The 19,971-nt window shown below is 41.2% G+C and overlaps 1 protein-coding gene across 2 annotated transcripts in view; it reads left to right on the top strand.

Moving 5' to 3' along the window:
- Nucleotides 1-19,971, top strand: part of RPRD1B (regulation of nuclear pre-mRNA domain containing 1B) — a 21,010-nt gene extending 1,039 nt beyond the window's left edge. The window contains exons 2-8 of one of the 2 annotated variants that reach the window (XM_021416331.1): nt 449-578; nt 1,669-1,802; nt 6,672-6,787; nt 8,588-8,714; nt 9,560-9,735; nt 15,852-15,906; nt 17,484-17,619. In XM_021416331.1, the coding sequence (XP_021272006.1) occupies nt 449-578; nt 1,669-1,802; nt 6,672-6,787; nt 8,588-8,714; nt 9,560-9,735; nt 15,852-15,902 (734 nt within the window). In that variant the 3' untranslated portion in view covers nt 15,903-15,906; nt 17,484-17,619. Of the gene's footprint in view, nt 1-448; nt 579-1,668; nt 1,803-6,671; nt 6,788-8,587; nt 8,715-9,559; nt 9,736-15,851; nt 15,907-17,483 lie in introns of both variants that reach the window. The other variant, XM_021416330.1, reaches the window with a different exon arrangement.

The raw sequence follows: 19,971 nt of genomic DNA, 5'->3' as shown, positions 1-19,971 counted from the left end.
AAAAATATCGGAGTCTCTGCAGTAGCATTCTCCTGCAATTTCATTTAGTTCTGAATTATGTTCTATACCAAGTTGTTTGTTTTTTTTCTTGAAGCTAATGAACCAAAAAAACCCCTCTTTTTACCTCACATGTGGGTTAGAACAGCTCTTTTTCAAACTTTCCAAGAATTAAACTTAAGGTTTTCTTCAGAGATGAGGTGTTATGCACAAAGGAACTTAAGCTCATGTTTGTTTCGTAAGTTAACTAGGGGAAACCAAAGTAAAACACAGAAGTAAAGAAATCAAGGACTGCTTGACTGGAAAGCCTCTGGCTTGCTATGGTATAATCGAAATATTTTTAAATCTGTTTTTAGGCTAAAAATCTGTAAATAACTTTGAAAATAACGCTAATGATTTTGGGTCAAAGAAGTGAGAAATAAATGCAAATTCTTTCTTTTTTTTTCTCCAGCAAAATCGAGTAGGAAACTTACTTTCCTATACCTTGCAAATGATGTCATCCAGAACAGTAAAAGGAAAGGTCCTGAATTTACTAGGGAATTTGAATCTGTTCTCGTGGATGCTTTTTCTCATGTTGCCAGGTACGTTGTTGCATTATGTATTTCTTCAACTTTTTTCAGTAGATTTGTGTTCTTGTAATGCTAAGTTTAATTAATTGACTTTTTTGAAGCACTGGGCATGTTCACACCCTGTCTCTAGCAGAGACTGAGTTTAGCCTGCTTTGTGCCTAGGAACTGTTTCGTGGTGGTATTTCTCTTTGGGGAAATTTGTATAAGGTTGTGAGGCACTGATTCACGTACAGACATCTGTGCTTTCTGTGCAACTCCTATATGCTTTATTTTAACTGTTACCAGAAGATCTTGCAGATCTGTTCTGTGGGTAGTAAAATTGAACAGTTGCATCTGTTTGCTGAGGCTTCTTAATGAATGCCTTCATTACTGGAAGTCTCTAAAACAGAGCTGGTATCTTAGGTTGCAGCATCCTCATCATTCTTCTGGCTCGGGTGTAGTTTCTTTTGTTTTATTAGCTGTTTTAATGGTTATCTGATCATTGGCCTCCCTGCTAGATAAAGGAAGGATTTCATACATTAATGGGGAAGAAGTGAGGCAGCCACAGTCCTAACAAGGGTAGACTATCATTTCGTTAAGATTTTTCTCTAAATAGTGTAATAAGTCTTATTATCTCAGCTAAACAACTTTAATGTTCTGCATATTTAGTGGTATATTGTTCTGGATAGCTGTCTAACTTTCAGTGTGCTAAATGAGTATGTTTAAGTGCCTAATGAGCCAAACAACCTGCTTTTTAATTGGGATGTTATTGACTGAAACAACTGTTTGAAGTTAACACTCTGAATTGTAAATGTGTCAACTTGAAGGTGTTTTATAACTGTTCTCGGGAGTTCTGAGAGATATTGGGTTCCTTCCTTGAAAGCTGTTCTTGCCCATATGTTGGGGTGGGAATGTGGGGTGCTTTCAGGCAATCTTAGGTTCCAGCAGAAGGGAAAAATTGATCCCAACTGTGTTTCACAGAGTTTGTCTTAGACAATGAGAGAGATTCTCTCCAAATGTGTAAATACTGCAGTGGATGCAGGTGCTAGCTTGGAAGATGCTCTCTTAAAACACTCCATATGTTTTTAAGCTGAGCAATAATTATTTTCTAATCTTTGAGCAGAGAAGCAGATGAGGGCTGCAAAAAGCCCTTGGAACGATTGCTTAACATCTGGCAAGAAAGAAGTGTGTATGGCAGTGAGTTCATACAGCAACTGAAACTTTCTATGGAAGACTCCAATAGTCCCCAAACTAAAGGTAAATGCATGTGGTTTTTGTGGAGTATTTTCCTTTTTTAAATAGGTATGTAATTCAGTGGAAGAGTGATGGTGAGGAGTTAAGCTCTGGGTTGCTGTAGTTGGGTTGTTTTCAGGGTTGGTCATGGAGATTCTTCAGGATTCTCTTAAGAGAAGTGTGATTCTGTAGAACTTGCTCTTCTGGTTTGCAGGTGTGCTGCCCTGTGGCTGGTAGTAAGCCTCCAGGTCATTTCTGCCTCTGCACACACAGGTGGAATGTGTCAGGGCTGTCTCTGGATGTGAAGCCAAGAAGGCAGGATGTAGGGAACTGTCGTGTCCACAAGAGTTGTAGGTTGTCCTGCTCTAAATGTCTGTGAGTAGTTAGCTGGGTTATGATGGTGGTTCATTCCATATTGTTGGTGCTTTTATTTATTCATTTTTAATTTTGCATATTTACATTTTATTATGATTTGGCAAGGGCTTTTTAATAAATGAAAGCTGGAATATATACCCAGAAGCTTGTTGTGTTTTTTTTCTTACACCAGCTGGTCATGTGGGGAAAACGTAATAATCTTCCATAATTTCTCATCATTAGAAAGATGAGAAACTGAGCATAAACTTGTATTTACTGTATTTTTATGCTGCTTTGGCAGATACTGCTTCTTCTGTGGCATCTGACAGTATTTAGTGGGTTTTCTGTAATGAAGAGCGGGTGGCAGTAGGGTGCCTGACCTGTGGAAAGTGAAGGTCATTAAGAATGATGAGTGTTCTGGTCAAGGAAATTTGTTCACTCTGCAGCTGAAGGTGGTGTCAGCATCTTGATGTAAGCCAGCATAAGAGTGCTGCTTCGACCAAGTTTTGCTTGGTTCCCCACGGAGGTATGATGCTTTGTGAGACAGTTAGCTTCATCGTTAGTAAAGTACTCTTAAGCCATTCTTAGGTGGTGAAAACAAGGAAGATAAGTCTAAGCCTTCTGCTGAGGTTGGTAATTGTATGGAGTGAATATGAGGGCATGAGCAAAGTATGTGAAGATGTCTTAAGGCTGCAGTTTGGAGGGTTTTAATGTGCTTCAGGCAAAATTAATGAACGGGTGCTTTAGCAGTTTACAACAAAAGCCTTCCAACAGTAGCATCTCTTCTTTTTGGAGCGGCTGACCTGACCAAGGGCTTGTCTCTTCCATCAGGACCTCCCACACAGGTCTCCGTTCTGGGGGTGTGAGGCAGGGAAATGTGTTCTGGGAGGGATGAGACACTTACGGCCTGGAAGTGGAATAGTTCATTTTGTGTTCTTTCCAGACTGGGCGCGAGGCCTAAGACAACTGTTTGTCAGGAAGGGATGGAACTTAACATTCCTGAATTCTTTTCAAACTCATTAGCTTGGAACTGTTGATTTTTTTAAGGCACCTAGATAAATGTTTCATTTTTTAGCTAAACAAAATGATACAGTGTGTCCAAGAAACACAGCTGTGACTTCCAGGTGAACTGGCAGTGGGCTGTTGCTCAGTGTCATTGGCTGTTAGATGGTATCAATCAGTGCTGCCACTGTTATCTTTTGAACTTAAAAGTTTACACTCCCGAAGAGCTTGATTTTGTATAACAGAGCTTTGTGTGAGTGGGTGAAAATGCTTTTGCTCAATTGGTGAGGACCTAGAGTTTGGCTGGGTACTTGAAGACGTAAATGTGCTGTCTTTTATTTGAGAGAACAGCTCAGACCTTTTCAGGAGTGTGAGTGTTGCTGCTTTGTCAGTTCACTGTGGTGGATTTTCTCAATTGTTTTTTTGTTTTTAAATCCACTTTCTTTCCTTAGTTGAAAAAACCCTCAGAGTTCTGAGGTTTCTCTCCTTGTTTTGACTGTCATTTTTTTTTCAAATGCAGCTTTCATCATGGTGAGATCTAGTTCCACATGGGATGTTTATGGCCTTTCGATGAGCTGGTGTTTGTCCAGTGTCCGGTGGTCAGTTATCTGTATTGCAGAAGGCTTTGTTGTAGTTGATTACATTCACCAGTCTGAAAATAGAATAGAGCAAGATGGACAATGTCTTGTTTTACAGCTGTGATATGTATCATGACAGTGAAAAACAAGTCCTCCACAACCCTTCTGTCTGCCTGTTTTTGTGCACATTCAGGGTAGCTGTAGCTCAGAGATGAGTAGTGTTAGCATCTTCAGATTGGTGCAAACTTATGCTGCTAACATTTTGAAGTGCCTTAGGAGTGTGTGGTGCTGTGACAGGGAATATGCCTTTATTCAGCCTAAGGCATGGCAGCTAGTGTATGCAGATAGTTCTCCACATTTTTTCATATTGCAGCATCTTGCATGATTGAGTTGGTAGGTGCTACTTTCTGAAGAGGATGGCTCTGCTCTGGTTGAAGAGCACCAGTTGTGCTTGGAGTTGTGAAACTTGCCAAAATTAAGGAGACTCCTGTATCAGTGAGGAAAGACGTCTTTAAAGTTTATTGACGAATGTTTCAGTGGTGCAACCTTCTTGTTTTGTTAGTAGTAAGGCCTCAGATAAGCATTTGTTCATTTTATATTGCCTTGAGATTTACAAAAAAAAAATCCAATTGAATGATTATTTTTTTAAGAGCAAAGTTTTAAATTCCTAGTTACCCCGTTCAATATGTGTACATAGGGTCCACAGTCAGTTTCTCTTTGCTGTGCATATGATCCCAGAGTCAAATCAAAGAAGCTTCTTTACCTCTCCAACCAGTCTGCAGGCAATGAGAACAAAGAGGTGGATGGCCTAGATGCCGAGATCTCCTGCTTTGCCAGCTTGTAGGAAAAGTCTTCCTTTATCACTGAAGTATTTGACACTGTAAGCTTTCTCTAGCCACAAAAGATGATTTGAAGACTGAAAAGCCAGTTGGTGGAGAAATACCTTTACAATTCTCTCTGGATTTTCCTGGCACTACAGCAGCAACAAGATCAACAGCAATCTGGAGATTCACTGCAGAGCTGTTATGACAGCAATTGTCAGTTATTTTAGAGGAAAAAGTGCTTTGCTCTTTGTAAGGCTTTTAGGGAGTAGTTCAATTTCTGAGCTGTGAAGAAGACCCCAAAGGAAGCAGAAAAACTGAATTCCACTTGAGTAATGACTTCTGTCTTCTTAATGTCGGTGTCAACAGCAGGCTCTTGATTTTTCCTGGAAGAATCAGCCCCTCTTCCACAAGGATACCCTGGTTGTTTCAGAAGCTGTGTGCAATAGACCGCTGTGGAATTCTGATCGGCGTTAGATGCTCTTAGTGCTTTCTTTCTTCTCTTGTTTAATTTGACTGACTTTTTCAGATGTGTAGACCGCAGTGGATAGCTGACTTATGACTTCTAGATTTTTGAAGGCTACCTAGGCAGGGTATGTTATAGTTTATGCCTGGCATCCTGTTCTGCTTCAGGAGTCCCTTTGTACCACGTGCTCTTGAGTTTGCAAATAAGTGTACTTTTTTCTGTTTTGATGAAATGGAGATGGTGATTCCAGATTCTTCAGGGAGGCCTTCTACTGCCCGTGTTTACCAGTGCTGAAGGGGAAAAAAAAAGTGTCGCAGTCCACACTTGTCATGCTACTCATGCCCAAAATGCTACTGCAAAGCTGACTGCTTTGCTCCTTTCTCACCTGGCTGCAGTGTCCCTTGGCTGCCATTCCCCCATCAGGGAGTGGCTGCTTTTGGGGCACACCAGCTGGCTGCTGTTGCTTAGGACTGTGGTTGTCCATGCACCCATCTTCTGTAGAGTCTTTCCAGTCAAACTCATTTGATCTTGTTCAAACAAAATTCAGTGCAATTCCGAATCCTCTGTGTTAGCCATTACCAAACACAAAGCTGTGTCTTGTGGTAGAACAGTTGGCTGCACAGCAGGAGCGGTTTTTCAGCAATTTGAATCCCCATTCTCATTCATGTTTTTGCTTCTGTGCGTGCTGTGGTCATTCATTCTTATATTGATTATCTTGTGTTTATCTTCTGTTGGTTAATTACTTTATGCTAAGTGCATACAAGTGGTAAATACTGAGGGCTGTGTTGGCAAGGTTTGATTCCAAGGATGTTCCCTGGATTCTGTCCTCTGCTTTTTTTACAAATGAGCCTGGCTTATAAATTGTGGTGGCAAGTCTGAGGAATGGTCTGTCTTCTGAAGGCTCTGTAATTGGATCAAAGGCTGTGTTAGGACTTCTGACTCATTTAATAAGCTGTCTTCTCTTTCAAGGCAAGATATGCTGTGTTAAGGTTCATTCACCCCACTGTCTTGCTTTATGAAATTATTTCTGAAGTGTTATAGGTTTCCTGCTGGGAGATTGGTTCGTGCTCTGCCCATAGCTGCTGCTGCCATCACAGCGTACTGCAGAGCTTGAGTTTGACAGAGCTGTTCTGAAGTCTGTTGTGATGGAAGAGTGAAAGGTTGAATAACCAGCAGTTACTCAATTGATTGTGGGGCTACAGCGAGCGTATGCTTGGTGCAAAAAAGAACTTGAAATTCTTCTGTCCATATGTACCTTAGGATCCATGCTTCATTTCTACTGGTAGAAAGTCCTTACTAGCATACATGGTATTAACTGGGGAATCCAAGCAGTGTTGAAGACCTGCCATTTATAGGCAAATTAAGGCATTTTGTTGTCTTTCCTTCTTCCAACGTAGGAAGCTCAAAGATGTGTGCTGTGTACACTGCAACAGGGAGACTGTAACCTTGTAGCTTGAGTACGTGCATGTACACAGAACTGTGTGGGCAAAATCAGCCTGTTCTTGCTGTTTTGTATTTGATGATTTGGAATATGATGCCAGTGTTAGAACCCATCTGTGGTCATCCTTTTTAGAAAGGCCTAAAACTCAAAGCATGGGGTATAGCTTGGTTTGAAGTGGAGATGGCAAACATGGGCAGATCTGATATCCATGAGTTGTTTGCGTGTCTTTAGTTGCAGAAGAGAAGAAGTCGTCTTTAAAGCGGACTTTTCAGCAGATACAAGAGGAGGAAGATGACGATTACCCTGGGAGCTACTCACCACAAGACCCCAGCGCTGGGCCCCTGCTGGTAGGTGGGAAGGGGTGGGAGCAGGGGAAGTTCTACAGGTCTCCTCCCGTGGGGTCCCGCCACAAGGTGGAGCTCCCAACAAGTAAAATGCGTTGGATGGGGAAGTTCAGTTGGGGGTTGAGATGTCAGTGTGAAACGAAACAGATTCTTTTTTCATGCTGAAATGTTGAGCCAATTCTGAATGATTTCAGGTACTCCAAACTAAGATGTGAATATTGATACCAGTAAAGAATCGCGAAGGACTGCTAGAAGAACAAACTATATTTTAAATTCTTTCTGAGATCAGTATGTCATCTCTTAAACCCAAAGCTTTAACACAACTAGAACTAGATTTTGGGGTGGTTTTTTTACTGGTAGGACATAATCTCCATTTTGCATTTAAAAAAAAAAAAGCTCAGCCTTTGATAGGCTTCTATGGGAGTTGGTTAGGAAAATCAGGTGGTTTTTTTGAGGTTGATATGTTAGGGGTGTGGAAATAATAGGAATGAGATGAGGATTATTCTGACCATTTAAGGCCACAGAATACACAATGGTTTAACATATGTTCATTTGAAAAGGATACAAAAAATTACACTATCCATCTGGCAGAGTGTAAACTTTGAAAAATAAAAATAAATCACAGTTGTCAAAGAAATAAGTGAGGTGGTTTTTTTTGCTGTTTTTAAGCTCCAGATGCCTTACGACTTTTGGTTTCTCTTGATGATAAATGTTCTTTGTTACTGTTGGAAATCATCAGTAGTTTCCAAAGAAGTGATAACTGTTAAGCAATAGGCTTTTTTCCCAGATAAAACTGTAAGACTTCCATAAGTGCTTATTTAAAAGTTTTCACTGTTTTTTTTTTATTAGCATTCAAACTGACTGTTGAAATGCTGCTTCAGTATCAATGTTGTTTCCAGGGCAAGCATTGTAGTTACAAAGGTTTGTGTTAAACAAAGAAATGAAACCCACTTTCTTTCTGCTTATGAAATCTCCCTTTCTCCCTCTGCTCTCCTGGAGCACAGGGTAGATACATTGGGTCAGCAGAGCTATTCACTGGGCTGTCCTCATCCACATTATTTTTAAACCAGGATATCTTTTGAGTGTATTCATTTAAGCTGATATATTTTTCTCAATGCGTTAAAACAGTTGAGAGGTCAAGCTGAGGGGATACAGCAGAGTGCAGTCTGAGTGCCCTGCACTTCCAAAGAACTAGTTTTCCTTAATGTGGATAGCAACGTCAGCAAAATCAGGACAGCATGAATTTTGCTTTAACAGCTCTATCTATTGATTGCCTACCATAAGGTTCAGGGAACTTCAAAACACGTTAACTGTGGAAATACAGCCCCCTTTTATTTGGACTGATATGAGGTGCTTTGTCTGCTGTGTCAGAATGCACCCGTGGAATTCAGCAACAGTGTGCATATGTGCTGCTGCCAGTTGCAGAGAAGGTGTCAAAAAGGTGCTCAGCAAACAGAAACAGACCAAATCTGATGCCATGTGAAGGGCAGGCTGTTGTTCCTCAGACTGGCATGTGGCTTTGACTTAAATGATCTTTTATCTTAATTGGAATGATAAGTTTTCCACTGTGGAGTCTTGAAGATGATGATCCTACTCTAATTATGCATAAGCTACTGTAACGCTGGGGTACTGTAAATTTAATGAATGCTTGCTGTGTTAACAAGCAATTGTTTAAGGATTGCTTGCAAAAATCTTCTGAAAACACCTGCTATTAAAAGCAGGTGACTTCAGGTGGGAGAGGACACATCCACAAAAACTGGCAGAGAAGTTACCTTCATTTAATGCTAGCAACTTCTCTTGTAGACGGAGGATTTGATCAAAGCTCTGCAGGACTTGGAGAATGCAGCATCAGGAGATGCAACAGTGCGGCAAAAAATTGCCTCCCTGCCTCAGGAAGTTCAAGATGTTTCATTACTGGAGAAAATTACAGGTATGAAACTGGAAGATAAAAGAGCATTGGTCCAAGGAATAATTTAAAAATATATATATTGTTGATTTGTAAAGAATCGTAATGTATGGTGGTGATTTTCTGCTTCTGTGTCCTTGTTTTATAGTTCTTGGCATTCTGACAGAATGTAAAGGAAATAGGGCCAGAGTTCTCAAATGGATGACTGATCTTGAACACCTGGAACGTTACATTCCTTTGAGTTTTATCAGAATTGTCCTGAGTAAACACGTATGCATTGATTGCTATGGAAAAGGGAACTCGCTATTCTCATAAGTCTTTCACTCTTTATTTAAACTGAGTTTTGCAATTGTTTTTGAGAAGTAATTTGAAACCCACTTGACTTTTGTTCCTGGAAGTAGTTTAATTTATGACTCGTTATAAATGGTCACTTAGTCATTTCTTTGAAAGATATTCTTACTGTGTCCAGCTGTGAAGAGTGGTATGCGATTCACGTGATTGCTTTTATTGGTAATTAGGAGTTATTCACAGAAAAGAATTAAGTGCACGCCGTCTAGTTTGTACAATGAAATTCTAGAAGTACAGCCTGAAGTATTAGTTTAATTAACCTGGTTATAGCATTCCCTCCTATGCTGCCATCTCCACAAAACAAAATGCAGTCCATCCCATCGGCTGCTGAAAAGCACCGTGCTTGGGTCTCTAGTCCTGCCCGCTTCCTTCGCGTCCTCTGCGCTCAGAATTGTTTTCCTCCCAAGCCAGCAGTATATTTATTCACGTAGCCGTGCACACAGATGCTGAACTGTAGCCCTTCTCTCAGCAATCAGTAATCCAGAGGGCGAGAGTTTAAACCCAAACGCTCCTGTTTGCAGACAAAGAGGCGGCCGAGCGCCTTTCCAAGACCGTGGACGAAGCGTGCCTGTTGCTGGCCGAGTACAACGGGCGGCTGGCGGCGGAGCTGGAGGACAGGAGGCAGCTGGCACGCATGCTGATCGAGTACACGCAGAATCAGAAGGACGTGCTGACGGAGAAGGAGAAGAAGCTAGAAGTGAGTACTGATGGACCCGTGCTGGCCAGCTGGTTGTCTCGCGAAACGCTCGCGCTTGACTCCAGATGTAGGTGTTTATCTAAGAGACGATGGTTGTAGGTGGTGTTTCCATCTAGGGTAAAACGGGGAGGGAAACGGTATGAAAACTCCGGAGAAAACAAATTGAGCTTGATCTTTTAACTACATGTTCGCTTTGGAAGGCCCGGAACTTGATGTTTTTTTTAAAGAAATATAGGCTCATTTAACAAAATTCTTCACGTATACTCATTTTGCAAGTGAAATCTCCATTCCCAGGAAGTCAAGCTCCCTCTGGCATAGCCAGCTGTATTTGTGGTTGGTTGGTGGCTTGCTTTTTTTTTTGTTTTGTTTTTATTTTTTTTGTTATGGCTGGGTGCTTCATCTGCCTTCTAACCTCTACCCGATAAAGATGCAGTTTAAGCAAAATCTTCTGGCATCCATCCTTTAACAGCTGCTTTTACTACAGCTTCTATGACGGAGTACAAATTAGGCTGACACCAAAAGCTGATGACTTGCTTTTCCTGCCATAGCTCTCTTGAGCAAGAAGGGCATGAAACTGAAAATGGGACTGCTCTGACCGGACCTGAGCATCAGCCACACGAGCCCTAGGCGAGTGCACGGCCTGCAGCAGACAGCCATTTATCTGAAGTGCTCTTTCTCAGAGAAGTTTTTAGCAGTGCACCCTGGGACTTGTATGGAAGTTTAATTAATGATTTTGGTTGTATGTCACTCTGCCATCTGTTAAACTGCCCCTTGGCGACACATTAAGGGCTTCCTCTACACTGTCGGCTGCTGATTATTATGAACAGCTGCTGCTGGGTGGGACATGAGTTGCTGTAGAGGACAAAGTCTTCTGGAAGGAGACTGTGCTGTAGCAATTGCAAGTTCTATTTACCGTCATGACAAACCTAATTTTCTGACAGCTAGGCAACATTGTTCAGAGGTAAACTTCATTTCAAATGTATTCTTTGTCATGCGTGTTTATATTGGAGTTTCTAGATGTCTTGTGATTGTGAAAAGTCTTGCTCTGGCAAAGCAACGTGTTCCTAAATCAGCCAGACAAGTGCAGCTAGCTGATTGTTAGCTTGTTTAGCTTGAATTTCTTCAAATGTAACATCTGTCTTATGACTGAGGCATTAAAAAGCACTTTCAAACACAAATATGAAAGATGCCATAACAACAAATTGTTTTTGGCACAGATTGGCTGAATGCTAGTGGAAATCTTGGGTCAGGTTTTTCCTTGCTGAAGGGAGGAATCGTGTCTCGTAGAACATATATTAAAAAAAATTAAATGTGGTACATTGCTATTTAGTTATTTAAGGCAAATGGCAAACTGTTGCACAACAGTGTTCTCAGAAAATGGAGGAGCAACTCATACATTTGAGTCAGCTTGAGACAGCACTAAGGTCTCTAATGCACTGACTGAAACATTATTACAGTTGTGGCTTTTTGTCGTGGTTTGATGTTGATGAGGACCATTATTTGAAAGCCAACTCTGGCAGAGACACAAAGTAAATTAAATTGAAAATTGAAGGTTAAGCAGCTCAGTGAGTGAGCTACTTTGATAGGAATAATCCTGTGCGGGAGCAGGGTGCATTGTTTGTATGCTGCTGAATGTAAACACATTTTTAATACGCTGGAAACTCAAGAATGATTTTAATCACTGATTAGGATAGTCTTTGTCCTTCTGCCAAAACAAGGTGGTCTTAGTACCATGGAAGTCTAAAATTAGTTGTAGGAGATGCCGCTCGTTGATATTTATTTAACATGAAGGCACAATTCGTGCTCGCCTCAAATCTTAGCTGGGGATATTGCCTGATGAAAGCACCCCATTGTTCCTGAGTTGTGGAGGGTCAATCAATAGTGGAAGTTGTTGATTACAGATGTGGCAGGCCATATCTGCTTATCGGCTTTGTTTGATGTTCTCACAGTAGCACTTGATAAGGGCCTGCATTTTTCTTTGTAGTGCTAATGAGCATTTTAGTAGAAGCATCTGAAATTCCTGCGGCTGTTCGGAAGCACAGTTTAAAAAAAAAAACAAAAAACATTTTTCTTAAAGACTGAAATGAGGAAACAACTGAGAACAATCTGATTTTAAATTTCTTATTGAATGGTTTATGCTCTCGAGATACCTTTCCCAGAATCCTTGGTACTATTGACTGTGAGTTTTGACTCCTGTGAAGTAAGTTTCTTGACTTTGAATTGAGAAGGTGTTTTTAGGTGGAAGGCAGACCATTCATTTCATGATCCTAATCTAGTCAAGATATCGCTGGGGGAATGGGGGTTTCTGGTGTTAGTGTGACTCAGTATTATGTTAAGATAGATAAATGAGTGGTTCAAGAATCACTGTGGATATTTCTCATGTTTTACTTGCAGTGTAATGTCTTTCACTGTGATAGTAACGAAAATCAATAATCTTTCTGTGTTGAAGAGCAGCTTTTTGCTGTCTGAAGAGCCACAGTTTAATGATCCTATTAATACTATCCCTCGTGAAACACAACAAATTCTCAAAGCATACAAACTGGGTATATTTATGCCTGATGGACTAATGTACAAAATCCTGTGTGATGCCAAAACCCCGGGATGCAGAGCTCTTGTCATGGTTGCAGAAAAGCTGTTTCCAAGGGGCAGTGTGCTGAGAAATGTGGCCTTGGGCAGTGAATTACCCTTCAGCACAGGTGAGGTCTGGCATGAGCGAGGATTGAAAAAACATAGTGCTGAGAAATGCTGGTAATTGGAAGGGAGAAAGCCAGCACGGAGCCTGGAGATTGCAGCACATGGACAAACTGCTTTTAAGAGAGCAATTTCCCAGGTGCAGTTGAAAAATTGAAAGCCTAACAATTAGGGCTGCTTTATTGAAAAAAAAAGATTGTGGTGATTTGATTCTAGCCTAAAAGCAGTTACAAGGACAGCAAGGAAGAATTCCTTTAATTCTGGCAGCACGCTGCAGAGGGAAAGCAGCTGGACCAAAGCTGATGTTGAACAGCCTATTACAAGGCATGTAATTTTAAGAGCAAATATTCCTTTAGATGAATTTACTGAATGCTATGGTGGGTTCTGTCATTCAATATCTGAACACTGGATTTCAGATTAAACAGTGCTTCCCTTCTGCCAGAAATCACGGGCCTGATCCTGCAGTTACTGCCAGACCTCTCACTCTCTGTATAGTTTCCAGATCTGTTGAGCCTTTGGTGCATTTTCTTCCCCTGACATCTCTCATCTTTTGCTTTCATACATCTGATTTACCTATAGCATATCAAAACGGAGACTGAGGGCTCTTAGTCACTTTCTAAATTCTCATTAATGCTTAACTAGGTGTTTTGCAGTAGTTACAACTGATGTGATGGCATAAAACACGTTACTGCTTGACCTAGAGCAAAGATGAAGCTCAAATGAAGTCTGTGCTGTGTAACTCACCAAGGAGCACCGAGCTGTGCGGGGCTCCTCAGGAGGAATTTCCTGTCACGTCAATACCAGCCAGTCTGGTCGTGTTCTAGCAAGGCTCATTCTGAATGAAACGCTTCCATCAGGTTTATTCAGTGGTGTTTAATTCTGATTTCATGTTTATTTCAGGGACTAAGCATCCAATTCACTCGGGCGGTGTGGATGTAGAATTCTGCGTACTGAGAAGGAATACTGATTAGCAAAGGCATTCACGTGGCACAGCGCCAGTTTTCTTTCTGTCTCAAAGTCCTGCTTACAGCAAAGACCTCATTATTTTGCCTAAAAAAGGCAAATAGCATCCAGATACTGTTAATCTTAATGAAAACCTACTCTGCAGCAGGGTAATTAGCTAGATGCAAACTAAGACCTCAGATCTCAGACCTAAGATCTCAGCAAGCAGTGATTTCCAGTAAGTGCGTGTCATTTCTTGTGGGGTTTTATGGTTTTAGATGGACCTTACACAAAAATCTGCAATGTGCAGTTTTGAAGCTTGTCATGTAAGGTAGCTAAATGGAAAAACACGTTTCTCCATAAAAGCTGCTTCCAGTTCTGTAATGCAGAACATGACCACCACTTGGTCTGCGGGGAGAAGGAAAAACCGCCAAGCCTGGCAGGCTGGTACGTGCCCCTGCTTATGTGTGTTCCTGAATGGAGCTTGGTGTGCTCCTGAACGTGACAAATGGTAAATCCAAACAAATATGCCTCACGCTTCCTATGGAGCTAAGAGGATCCGGGGCTGTATCTCGCTGTTGGCGTTTCTCCACGTTGCAGTGGGCCTTCAGAACTCTAGGGCAGCGGTGGCTGCAGCTGGGCTCCATCCCTGCCACCCTGTGCTTAGGGCACTGCCTCCCTCCTGCTGTGCTGTGCCTCCCGGAGCTCCCATTGCCCCTGTGCTGGTGCTCAGCCTCTGCAGTCCTTCACTGCATGGTGGGCAGTCGGCACGCCTCGCTACCAGAGCAGATGGGAAGTGTTAAGCACACATGAGACAGCTCTGTAATGTGGTCAGTGTTGTGTATCTGATCTGCCCAGGGAGTGTTCATCTCTTCTCAGAAATCTTGATTCCTGGATTACTCCCTTAGAACATTGCTTCCATTCCTGAGCAGCGTCCTTTCTGAACCAGTGTTTAATGTATCTGAGGCTGGTACTACTTCTTCCCTGTGGGTCTCTTCGTATTCTTGGCTTTTTTCCTGTTTTTTTTTAAACAAGATTTAGGCCTTACTGCTGTAACCAAAACTTTTGTGTGGACTAATAAACTCCTTCCTTAGCCCACTAATGAGGTAAGAAAGAGTTGCTTAGAATTGGGATAACAAGCAAGGGCATTTCAGAGGTTCTTGCTCTCATAAATAGTTACTTCAAAAGAAAAATAGACTCAAACTATTAAAAAAAATCACACAATGTCTTCAGCTTGGAAGTATAGTATCATCGTCTCGACTGCCCACCAGGACTGTCCTATTCTTCCTGCCCTGCTACTTTTGGGGCACAACTGACCCTAGTCTTCCATTGGAGGTAGACATGGGGTTTATCTGCTTTTACAGTATTCTTATTCATGGATCTAGGCAATTCAAGCAGCACTGGAGATCTTTGCTTGGTTTATTCTTGGAATTTGTACTCTCTACACCATTTACTGGACCTGGATGATTGGTTAGCTGCCTTGCCATTCTTGATTTTCCCATCTTTAATAAGAGTTGCTACAGGGGAAAAAAAAATCCTGCTGGTATTCACTCTTGATAGTTTGCTATTCTTGAGAACGTGCTGCCCTTTCTTGGCTTGCTATCCATCACTCCCTTCTGAATTGCAATTTTATTGTTATTGATATTTAATTTATTTTTAATTCTTCTGTCCTCTCACCTCCCCTCCCCACCATAAAAATTGCTCTAAATCCAGCCTCTTCTCCCTTCTTTCTCTATTTGGAACACAAGCATTTTTGCTCTCTCTATTCCACGTGTGCAGGAGATTGCATTCTGCCATCACCCCATCTCACCTTCATTGTGAAGTCCCAGTCTTGAGCAGAATACAGTTTTCAGTCTTTCTTTTCCCAGTGTTGGCTTCTGTGTTCTCCTGGAGGAATGTGTTAGATGTAGGAATTCAGTGCCTCGATGGCTTTCACCTTGATCTGCTTTTCTTCCGTGTTCATGCTTAAAAATCTGTATTTTTCTTTCTGGCATTTTTTTGTCTTCATAATTCTACTTTCCTGCCTTGTTTCCCTCCTGAAATACTTCCCGCAGTGGCATGACTAGAGATGTTGGGTGCATTCTTATTTTAATGCTGACTTGTCTCCCATGAAACGAAACCAAACCAAAACCTAGCGATCCTAAATGAATGAGCACACCTTCTCCCAAGTGGTGTTTTTGTTGTTCCCCTCTGGACTTGTGAACAGCACACTTCATGTATCCGGTAGAGCTCTGAATTTGATTATTGCAGTATATTAACTCGTGCATGCTAGGAGAATTGTTATGTTAACTCACTGAGCCTTGTAAAAGAATGTAAGTTTGAAAGGTGTTGAAGGACACTCTAGTTTGGGGCTGGCTGGAAATTAACAGAATGTATTTATAACATGTTTCGGGTGTATTCTGAGTTACAGTTCTGCTGCTCTCACTATTCTAATTCAAAGTAATGAAAGAGAGAATGTAAACTCATTGCTTGTAACCCTGCAGGAACTGCTCGCTTTGATATTTGGAGAAGGTGAAGAGAATTTCCATCACTGAGAAGGTTAGAAAGATTGGTTTAAAGTTGTAAACCCTTCAGAAACATTTTGATTTAATGTGCACTAGTTCCATTTGATCTTCAAAGACAAACTTCTGTTCTCTGGTAAATTGTTCTCTTTGCCAAGTAATTAAGAAATGTATATTAATGGTACGATGGGCTTTATGGAAGCCTATTGCACGTAATTCTCCTAGTTTCATTTTGGAGATGCTTCCCCTGCTGACATGCATAATTAGGCAAAAATTAGTGCGTTCTAGAAGAGATGATGTAATACTGGTTTTATTTGAACAGCTGTTTTTTGTGATTCTAAATGTTTACGTAACGGTCACAGAACTTTGAAAACAATACAAATACAAATCCTTCACTGAGAGTTCTGTGTTAGATAACTTGAGTATGTGTTGGTCTGCTCTTAAACATCCCAAGATAAGGATCTTTCAGTGTCGGGGTCCAAGCTCTTCTCTCTTCTCGTGAAATACTGATCACTGTTACCTGGTTTGTTTTGGATTGTGGAGACCTCTGAGAATGGTAAATATTGCATAGAATCACAGGACATCCTGAGTTGGAAGGGACCCACGTGGATCAGAGTCCCCCCCCGGCTCCATGCAGGGCACCCACACCCTGTGTCTGAGAGCAGCACCCCCAGGCACAGCTGCTGGTTGCCCATCTCTTATCTGGCAAGATCTCTCTGCAAGGCCTTTCCACTCCCATGGGAGCTGTCAACATCTCCTCCTAATTTAGTATCATCTGAAAACTTGCTTAGTCTGCGTTAGTCCTGTGCCCAGATTGTTTATAGAAACAATGAAGAGAACTGTCCATGAAATGGAATTTTAACACTCAGTCCAGAACTCGTTTGTGGGAAAACTTCTTGCAAGCTGCTGCTTCGGGGAAATTTAACTTACTGCTCTTCTCCCTTTGTTGTAATTAAATTCTGAAAATGTTGGCAGCTACCTTTTGCTTGATTTCAATCCAGTGTGGACAAAACTTTGATTTATATTGTGATCATTTGTGTTGTGTGCTCGCATGCCGGACTAACGTTAAGCTGCTGGGGTTGCTAGCGTGCGTTGTCTGTCTCATGACAAGGAGTCTTTGTTTCACAACCAAACACTCAAAATTCGTCAAGTTGGGGTGGGAGGAAGAGCATTTCAGCAGAAGAGTAATACCTGTGGTGTTCCTCAGCCTGCTGCCTTTGTCAGTGGGATGTGTCTGAAGAACAGTGTGTCAGTTTCCTCCTTCGGCTCTGAGCGAAAGTCAGTTGTCTGGAGAAGAATATGGGAATAGAGCAACTATGTAATGACAGTTCTATCCAATATTCTACCAAGTCTCAGTGGATGTGGGGATATTTACAGAACTTCTGCTAAAATATCACAGCAGGAGCCGTGGCTCTGAGATGCTGAGGCTTGTGGAGTTTGTGTTGATGCAGGTTGTGAGTCTGGGTGCAGATGTCAGCTCTGCAGTTGTGCAGAGAACCAATACCTTGCCAGCTTTTCCCAGAATCCTCACTTAAAAAACATAATCCTGGCTTAACTAAAAGTACTCTGAGTGAACCTGTGTTTGATGCTTGGTCTCTTGTCTCTTTCCCTCAGGAATATAAACAGAAGCTTGCTCGGGTAACCCAGGTCCGCAAGGAGCTGAAATCTCACATCCAGAGCCTTCCAGATCTGTCACTGCTGCCCAACGTCACAGGAGGTCTGGCACCTCTGCCTTCTGCTGGTGACCTGTTTTCAACAGACTAGAACAAACAGTGTCCCGTAGTTTCCATTATTACCAGCAAAAGTAAGAAGACTGATGTTGGCTGGAAATCCAGTCTTCCCAGATGTACAGTAGGAAAGAACTTTCAGACCCTGCTTTCAACCTCTTGACTGCTCATGCTCACCTTCTCTCTGTGTACACTGGCTCACAAGGAGGGCAGGATAAGGAGCGAGTATTTGTGAGCTCTAAAGGGAGTGGGGATAGTCCATATAAGCAATCTTCTCTCATAATTTTTCCTTACTCTTTAGTTTGTTTGCTCTTAGCACTTGTTACCCCCACAGAAGTCATGAGAATCGTGTACATACGTATCTGGAAAGTGTTCAAAGAAAGGCTGACCGTATAACATTTTCCTCTGTAAAACTATTGTATTATTTCAGGATGTCTTGCCTGTTTTAGCTGGGTTTCTGAACCTCGTATCTGAAAGCAGTAGTGGCTAGTGGGCTTCGTAGGGGTGCACGCGTGTGTGTATGCAGGTACTATATCATGTCAGTGAAGGACAAAGGCACCTACTGAACAGTGGCACAAATATTTTAAATCTCCAGTCCCTCATGCTGTTGTAGGCCTCACATAAAAAATAGTTCCTATTTGGCATGAACATAAATTGAAACTCACCACAGGCAATAAAAATAAACAGCTTTTCTTTGTGAATTAGAGAGCTTCATAATTTAAGCTCTGCTGAGCCATGCAGAACTGGATATTACCTAAACGAGAGCGGAAGTAAATTTTGTTCTAGCTACCTTAGATTTATACTATATTTTTCCTCTTCATTATACAAAATAAACGATCACAGAAGCTTTGGTTGAACTGAGAGGTTGGAATGGTGGATTGTAACTGGTCCTATCCCAGGGGCAGATTGCTCTGAAGATGGTCACGCTGAAAGCAGTCTATAAATTCTCCCTGTAGCTTTAGTCAAGTTATTTGATGAACGGAAGTTAAATGTGATATAAGCATTTTTCTAATCTAGAAAGTAGACCCATATACACATCCAGTATGCACATGTGCTATATCTATGCATGTAGGTATTAGAAGGATGTACTTAATTTTGTATCACAGATTGTGAGTTGATTTTATTATCGGGGGGGGGAAATTAAAGTACTCTTAATTTGCTAGCTAATGTTTTAGCTGCTATGGATGTCGTTAGATTTCAGTTTGTGTGTTAGGGCTATCAAGCTGGACTCTGATCACTGAAAACCATTCCAATTGGGAAAAGAAAATCTGTTTAAATCTTGTATCTCTCGCTGTAGAGCACCTGAAGTTTCTGGAAACACTTGATCTGACAACACAGGCTCCGTCACAGAGAGGCTGAAATTAGTTACACTGATGTGCTGTGTTTGTGCCTCACTACAGTCTTAAGCTGCAGTCAAAGACATGAGAAGATACCTATAGAAATGCAAATCTTGGTCTGCGTTCTCATTAATTTATTTTGTGGAGCATTCAGTAACCTATTTGCGTTCAGTTAAATAACACAGTGTTTTTGATTATTTAGTTGTTAAAAAGCTCACGTGCTCTTCTTACTGACCCTTCACTTTTTCAATTGAGAAAAGAAAATTTCTTGCACCCGTATTGCCCAGCCAAGGAATGCGCTTTCTTTTTCATTTACAGGAAATTTTACAATGGTGGAACTATTTCTTCCATGAATTGGTTTGATCTTGCAACCATTTGTGGACCAAATGTCACTCACGTAAAGCACTCTATTCTTTCTGCTTTTGTCAAAAAATTAAAAAGGAAAAATAAAATAAAATAAAATCAAGGGAAACAGAACAACCCACCAAAGCTCCGAATCCCAAACCAGAAGATGAATTTCTATCCTATCTCAGCTCATGGAGTTACCCTGAGGTTGCTTTAACCAGTAATTGTTTTGACCATGGATTGAACATGTATCCATTGTAAGACAAAAAAAAAAATCAAAATTGTCATAAAAAGAACGGCATAGATGTGTTGGCATCTCATGCTGTTGTTTTGGGCAGATCTTGTGTGAGAAAGTGGATGTCTGTCTTTTTTTTATTATTGAAATGTTTTGACTTTTTTTTTCCAAGCGTGCGTGTGTGTTTTATTTTGCTTAATTTAAATGAAGTCTCATGGGTTTTCCTTTTGTTTTACTTTTTGGGCAAAGGGCATCTGGTTGAACTGAGTAACATTCTCTCAAGGTTAAACAGATTTCCCCAAGGTGTGTATCTCTTTTTTTTTTTTAATGCTTAAATCTGTATATTAATTGTTTTAGGAATTAATTTAGACATATAGGCTGCCATTTGTGACAGCAGTATATTCTGAAATGTCTCATAGATCTATATTTTTGAATAAAGAGGGTGTCGTTGAATAGCA

Source organism: Numida meleagris, chromosome 19, assembly GCF_002078875.1.
Source record: "Numida meleagris isolate 19003 breed g44 Domestic line chromosome 19, NumMel1.0, whole genome shotgun sequence".
Lineage (NCBI taxonomy): Eukaryota > Metazoa > Chordata > Aves > Galliformes > Numididae > Numida > Numida meleagris.
This window is presented reverse-complemented; position numbering and strand designations above follow the sequence as displayed.